At 36.8% G+C, this 7,966-nt stretch overlaps 1 protein-coding gene across 1 annotated transcript; it reads left to right on the top strand.

The window, feature by feature from the left end:
- The first annotated feature begins 3,598 nt into the window (after positions 1-3,598).
- LOC142172504 (uncharacterized) lies at positions 3,599-5,275 on the top strand. The gene is made up of 2 exons (XM_075236136.1): positions 3,599-3,774; positions 4,720-5,275. The coding sequence occupies exons 1-2, from the start codon at positions 3,599-3,601 to the stop codon at positions 5,273-5,275; spliced, it is 732 nt and encodes a 243-aa protein (XP_075092237.1).
- The last annotated feature ends 2,691 nt before the right edge of the window (positions 5,276-7,966 follow it).

Here is a 7,966-nt window from a genome sequence, read left to right as displayed (position 1 = left end):
TTGCTTGACCCCGGCCCCCGCCTCTACCAGTGGTAGCGGCAGCAACCTGGGGTTCCGCTCTTGACCTGCCATAGATGCCGTGCATGTCCTCACCATCTGAGAGAGAATAAGAATTGAACGATTCAAACTTCAGTGATAGAATAAAATTGCACAATAGAGAAAGAAGAAGCAAAATTTTCATAAAGCTTTATAGCCTCTCAAAGATAAGTACAAACTTCTTAGTACCGATCCTCCAGACTCTACTAAGCTTGATCATGACTTGTGAGACCTAGGCAATCTAGTGCTCTGAAGCCAACTTGTCATGACCCGGAATTCCCAACCTCAGGATCGTGATGTCACCTAACATCTACTTGTATACCTCTAAGTCTCCAATTCAGCTTAATCGAAGCAGAGACACCACTAGACGCTGCTGGGACAAACACCAGTATCTGCACAAGAAGTGCACAAGTGTAGCATGAGTACAACCGACCCAATATACTCCGTAAGTGTCGAGCCTAACCCTGACGAGGTAGTGACGAGGCTAAGATAAGACACCTACATAAATCTTGAATGAATATATAGATAAAGCAGCAAAATAATAAGTAAGACAATTAAATATTAATTGGGAGCGGACACATAGAAGGGGGTACGATAAGAACGACAAGTAAAAACTCACTGAATAACCTTTTTTATGAAAAAATAGTAATGCAACCAATTAAATCATCAATCTGGAAACAAAGAAATCAATGAAGTCAACAGTGGCACGGCATCGCCCTTTGTGCTTTTTCTCTCGGCCTCACCATGTAATTCCATAAATGAAATGGCACGGGACCACCCTTTGTGCTTTTACTCTCAACCTCACATGATGTGATAAATAATAATAAGTAATCAAATGCTTGGCATCACCTTTTGTGCTTTAATCCTCACAATCTCTCAAATGAATGATATCGTATGCAAATAAGGCACGACAATACCCTTCGTGCTTTTCACTCTTCCTCACCAAGCAATAACAATAATCCAAAATAGCAAAACAAGGCGGGTAGATATTTCACCTCTAACTTAGTGAAATGATAATTCAACTCAACATTCAAAATTCCAACAACTCCAAAATAATCAATAGATAAGAAGGTGAGCAATTAAGGAAGTAATAATCTAACTACGACATGAAAAACATAGTCATGAAAACAACATAGTACAATACAACAATTTTTACTCGCATGCTTTAATTCAATAAAAACATATATATGCTCGTCACCTTACATATACACCGTTCCCACACATAATTCATGTAGCAAATAGACCAACAAGTCCTAATCCCTAAGCCAAAGTTAACAATGACACTTACCTTACTCCGTAACCAAATCAATGCTCGATGCTATTCCTTTAGAATTAGCCTCCAAACCAATCAAATCAAGCCAAATATAGTTTAAATAATTCAAAATAGGCTTTAGAAACTACCCACGAGAAAAAAAGATTCAATCTTTAATGTGTTGAGAAAAAGTCAACAAAAGTCAACCCTAGACCCGCTTGGTCAAAACCTAAGATTTGGACCAAAATAAAATTACCTATTCACCTCCGAGCCCGATTATGTAATTTGCTTCGAAATCCGACCTCAATTTGAGGTCTAAATCTCAATTTGACAAAATTTCCAATTTCTTCCCAAATCCCTAATTTATATCCTGAAAAATCCTAGATTAAAGTTTAAAATCAATGGGTGTTTATAAAAATTTAAGATAAAAAGTTAAAATTTACTAACTAATGAATTAGGGATGAAAAACCTCTACAAAATAGCCCCTAGGCCGAGATTTAACTTCAAAATGGTGAAAAATGGTTAAAATCCCGACTTTCAGCTATTTTAATACCTGAGGGTCAGGTACTTCGCGATCGTGAATCACCTGTTGCGTTTGCAGAGAGAGGCGGTTAGAGGGTCTTCCTGTTCGTGAACTAGGATCTACGTTCGCGAAGAGGAACCACTTGACTTGCACCCAAATCCCACAAAGCTATGCATTCGCAGGAAGCCTGTCGCACTCATGAAGGGTAAACCCTCCTCTACTTCGCGTTCGCGACCAGGTCTTCGCGTTCGCAAAGAATAACCATCCCCCAGCCCAAATTTCCCCTTCAGGATCGCTAGAAAAGCTTCGCGATCGCGAAGCACAACGCACCAGACACCAGAAACTGTTGAAAGCCAGCAACCTCTTAAGTTTAAAATGGTCTGTAGCCTACCTGACACTCAGCCGAGCCCCTCGGGCTTTAAATCAAACATGCACAAAAAGTGTAATAACATCATACGAACTCATTCGCGCCATCCAAACACCAAAATAACACTTATGAATCAGACATCAAAATGCATGGAACTTCAAAGAAAAATCAAGAATCTCGAGAATTACAACTAAGCGTCCGAATTATATCAGACCAATTCCAAATATCACCTAATTTTGCAGACAAGTTTCAAATAGCAAATAGACATATTCCAAGTCCCAAAATAAAAATCCAAACCCGATAGCCATAAAGCCAACCTACGGTCAAACCTAAGAAGTTTCCAAACTTTCAAATTGCTAACTTTCGGCAAATAAGTCAAATCAATCTAGGGACCTCTGAATTTAATTTCGTGTGTACGCTCAAGTCTAAAATGATAATAAGACCTACTGAAATCGTCAAAATATCGATCCGGGGTCATTTACACAAAATATTGACCGTAGTCAACTCAAGTTATTTTTAAAGCCAAATCATATTTTCTTCAAAATTTCACGTAAAAGCTTTTCGACAAAAGATATGTACTGTGCACACAATCAAGAAACATCAAATGAAGCTAATAGGGATCTTGAAATATGGAAATAAAGGTTAGTACTCAAAACAACCTATCAGATCGTCACACATAAAAAATATTTTTATTCGATAGCGATGAGATTTGAACTCATAATCTTTGCATGCTCAAATATAATATTGAACTGTATGATAATTTCATCTAAAAGGGTTGAATTGTTGATATTAATCATTAAAATACAACTAACCAAACAACCACTACATAAAAAACCAGTAGTATTATACATTGTTTGGTTGGTTTTTTACGAAAAAAATTCTTGGTGTAAAATCCAACATAACTAAAACAATGTTTAGTTGGTTTTTTTCTTCATACATAATATCGTATAAACAAATAATAAAATTTATATAATATTTTATGCGGGGTAGAATGTAAAATAAGAATACAAGTACATATATAATTATAAACCTCAATCACTCTTCAGAAAGGGTGATAGTTGTCTATGCTTGTACTGTAAGGTTATTCCGAGCGAGAATCTCTCGTCCCAACATAGGCTCTTGATTCTATAATTAGAGATTAAGGGGGAGAGGAAAAAGAGACATGTATATGGTCAACTTAGGATCAAGTGGGGAGCCTTCATTAAGGACAAAACATAGGAGTTGGGAATAAGTTGCTAGTTATGGGGGCTTGGAGGGGCAGTGGGGACGCGAATAGTATGTGGACCATGACAGCAAGTTGCGTTCGGGAAGCTGCTAGAGAGGTATTAGGGGTTTCGAAAGGTCATTCGGGAGGTCACAAAGGGGATTGGTGGTGGAATAGTGAGGTCCAAAGTAAAGTTGAAGCAAAAAAGCAGCATACATGAATCTGGTGGAGAACAAGGACAAGGAGGAAAAGATTGCTAATAGGGAGGGGTATAAGAAGGCAAGGGCGGAGGCAAAGCTAGCAGTTACGACGGCTAAGACTGTAGCGTTTGAACGTCTGTATGAAGAATTGGGAGCCAAAGCGGGGATAAAAAGTTGTACAAGCTTTCCAAGGTGAGAGAGTGGAAGGCCCGTAACTTGGGCCAAGTGAAGTGCATTAAGGATGAGGAAGGAAAAGTATTGGTGGAAGAGATACTTATTAGACGAAGATGACAAACATATTTCCATAAACTCTTGAACGAAGAAGGTATAAGAGCATTGTGCTAGGTGAGTTGGAGCACGCCGTGAGTCATCGAGATTTTGGATATTTTAAGCGTATTAAGGATGAAGAGGTTATGGAGGCTATGCCTAAGATGAGCAGGGGTAGAGCGACCGGGCCAGAGAAATTCTGGTTGAATTTTAGAAGTACGCAAACTGGGAAACTGTGGAGTAGCTTACTAAGTTGTTTAATATCATTTTTAGGACGAAATAGATGCCCGAAGAATGGAGGTGGAGTACAAGATTCTGTTGTATAAGAACAAGGGTGATATCTAAAAATGCAATAACTATAGGGGTATCAAGCTACTAAGCCATACTATAAAAGTTTGGGAGAGGATGGTGGAAGCGAGGGGGAGGCGAAGTGTGTCTATTTTCGAGAATAAATTTAGATTTATGCTAGGGCGTTCAACTATGGAAGCTACTCACCTCGTTAGGAGACTGGTGGAGAAGTATAAAGAGAGAAAGAGGGACCTGTACATAGTGTTCATGGATTTTGAAAAAACATATGATAAAGTCTTGAGGGAGGTTTTATGGAGATGTTTGGAAGCTAGAGGTGTTCCAATAGCTTACATTAGGGTGATTAAGACATGTATAATAAATCTAAGACTCGGGTAAGGATGACATGTGGGGACTCGGAACACTTTTTAGTTGAGTTGGGTTTGCATCAGGGATCGGCTCTTAACCTTTTTTTATTTGCCTTGGCAATGGATGTTTGACGAACCACATTCAAAGGGAGGTGCCATGATGCATATTATTCGCTGATAACATAGTACTAATTGACAAGACGCGACGTTGGGTTAGCGCGAGGCAGGAGGTTTGGAGACAAACCCTAGAGTCGAAAGCTTTCAAGTTGAGAAGGAACAAGACGGAACACTTGGAGTGCAAGTTCAGTGATATGACTCATGAAATGGATATGGACGTGAGACTTGATCCACAAGTCATCCCCAAGAGAGCTAGTTTTAAGTACCTTGGGTCAATAATCTATGATAATGGGGAGATTGATGATGATGTCATACATCGTATTGGAACATGGTGGATGAAATGGAAGTTAGCATCTAGTGTGTTATGTGACAAGAATGTACCTCTGCGACTTAACAGTAAGTTCTACAAAGTGGTGGTCAGACCAACTATGTTGTATGTGGCAGAGTGTTGGCCTGTCAAGAAATCTCACGTCCAGAAGATGAAAGTGGTAAAAATGAGAATGTTGAGATGGATCTATGGGCATACCAGGAGAGATAAGATTATGAATGAAGATATTAGGGACATGGTGAGAGTGGTCTTTGTGGAGGACAAGATTCGAGAAGTGAGGTTAAGATGGTTCAGGCATGTGAAGAGAAGGGACACAACTGCCCAGTGAGGAGATGCGAGAGGTTGGCTATGGGGAATATGCGGAGAGGTAGAGGTAAGCCAAAGAAGTCATGGCGGAAAGTGATTAGGTAGGACATGGTGCAACTCCAGCTAACCGCGGACATGACATTTGATAGGAGGGTGTGGAGGTTAAGGATTATGGTTGAAGGTTAGTAGGTTGCTGAGCGTTCGTCTTTTCCTTACCGGAAATATTCGTATTGCTTTTGCATTCCTTTAGGCTTACTTTTTTTTTTTTTACTATATGTTGTTCTGTTTCTTACTTCTATACACATTATTGTCTTTTTCGCTTCGATTTATCTAATTTTGTGTTGTTGATACTGTTTGCTGCAAATGCTCTTTCCTCATATTTTTTTGTGGCGATGGTCTATCAAAAACAACTTCTCTATCTTTACAAAATGTAGAGATAAGGTTTGCGTACATCCTACCCTCCCAGACCCCACTTGTGAGTTTCTCGCTGGGTATGTTGTATTGTTGTTGAATACATGATCAAAATAAGAAATGACAAAAAACCCTTTATCGTTTTACAATTTAGATCACTTTCCTTTTCTAAAGCAACGTGTACTCTCTGAATTAGATATCTTTTCTAGGTTAAAATTGCTTGTGTCCTATGCGTGCTCGGTTACAACCTTCCAGTAAGCACTTGAAGTACTAGCATACATCAATTTCGAATATCAGGTTGTATAACACAAAAAGTTCTACTGGAGTTAAACAATGATTTCTAACAATATCATATCAATTTCAAAAAGAGAAAATATGTATTTTAAATTATAGAATATGTATAAATTTTGGGCTAATACAGAAAACCAAAACTCAAAAGGAATTAATTCCTATAATATGTATTAATTCAGGTTCTTGGTCCAGATTGATTTGCCGGCGTCTTTACTAGACTTGTTTGCTGCCAAGCTTCTTCATATGCGTTCTATATGTGTGTGGTCTTAATATCATAATAACACAACACATAGAGTATTCTGTTGGGAAGTGGTGGTGGTGGTGGGGGGGGGGGGGGCTAATGAAATAATGGTATATATGTCGTTATCCCTTGTTAATTCATTGAGCTTTATTTTCAGTCACGCTGCACAAGATTTTCGTTTGATGAATTGACATGACCTCGAAGTAAAAATACGTGGCTTGACTTTAAACACATATATCTTAAACCCACTTTTCTTTCAAAATTGCGGCATGCTCGGCTGAAGGAGTAGCAGCAGAAAACACTTGGTCCTCGATCTTTAGGTTGTTTTTAGACTTGTCGGTCAGCATTGTCCTCATAATATGGTATGCCGTTTTATGATTGGTAACATATTGTACTCCCTCGTTTCAAGTTAGATAATGTAATTTGATTTGTCATAATTTTTTTTTTTTAATTTTTTTAGAAAAATATGTATCTTAAAAGTTTAAGGTCAAAATTTTTATGGGTTCATGATATTGGGTAGAAATAACAACAGGAAGTCACTTTTAAGCATGCTATTTAAAATATATTAATAATTTATAATGAATTTAAAAATTAGCCAATTTCGCTCAAACTTCAGGACATGACAACCTAAAGTTTAGACCTCAACATTCAAACTTCTAGACATCGTGTTCTAAAGTTCGAAAATTGTGCCATGAAATTCGAATTTTATATTCTGAATTTTAAATTACTAGTTCAGAAATTTAGGAAACTTAGTCTTGAATTTCAAATTAGCAGCTCAAAAATTCAGGACACTAAGTCATGAATTTCCAAATTAAGGATACTCAGTCCTAAAGTTTGGGTGAATTGGCTAATCTCTAAATACATCGTAAATTGTGGATATATTTTAAATAGCAGCTTAAAAGTGACTATTGCTGCATTTCGCCTAATATTTGTGTAACTATAAAAACTTCTCATTAAAGGTAAAGTGTGAAAAATAAAAAGTTTAAACTTAAATTGCTTCTAAATATAAAAATGTGTCATTTTTTTTGAAACAAACTAATAAGTAAAGTGTGTCGAGTCCGAAACTGAAATGATGCCAAAATTGGCATAAAATACGTTTTTACAGTTAAAAAAAAGTTACATTTCTACATAAAATGCAGTATAATACTGTGTTTTACTTTAACGGGAAATTAGCCGTTAAAGTTAAACGCTGCGTTTTATTAAAAAATTAATTTTTAATGTAAAACCTTGTATTATACCACGTTTTACTAACTTTGTCTGCATTTGCAGTTTTGCACCATGCTATTTTCCTTTGCTCTTAATTCCAACCTTTTATATATGGGTCCCACAATTTCCCCTAGAATTTGGTGCACAACTTTCTTAAACATAAAAGAGTTTTAACGGTAAAAAAAAATGTTGATCCAGGTATCTACTTATTTCTTTGTTTTTATTTTATTATTTTATTATGTTTTGTTTCTTATTTGTTATTGCAACAATACTTTTTTATTTCTCATGTTTTAGATTTTTGATTTCCCGGAAATATTTCTCCATTCTATAGTAGTGAAATGAGGTCCATCAGTAGAATTATTAGCCAAGTGAGGTGTGCTAATTACTTAAATAGTCATCTAACAAGATATAAGAACAAAATAATAAAAATACTGTCATATTTTTTGTAACAATATAATCAATAATATGATACCCATTATTCTAGAAAATAACTCTAGCGTGAGACTACCTAATTATGCTTTGTTTGATAGTGTTGTGCATTTTTAGTGGGTGTTTGGACATAAG

Source organism: Nicotiana tabacum, chromosome 18 (genome assembly GCF_000715075.1).
Source record: "Nicotiana tabacum cultivar K326 chromosome 18, ASM71507v2, whole genome shotgun sequence".
In the NCBI taxonomy this organism is placed as follows: domain Eukaryota; kingdom Viridiplantae; phylum Streptophyta; class Magnoliopsida; order Solanales; family Solanaceae; genus Nicotiana; species Nicotiana tabacum.
The sequence above is the reverse complement of the archived record's forward strand: the minus strand, read 5'-3'. Positions and strand labels throughout refer to the sequence as shown.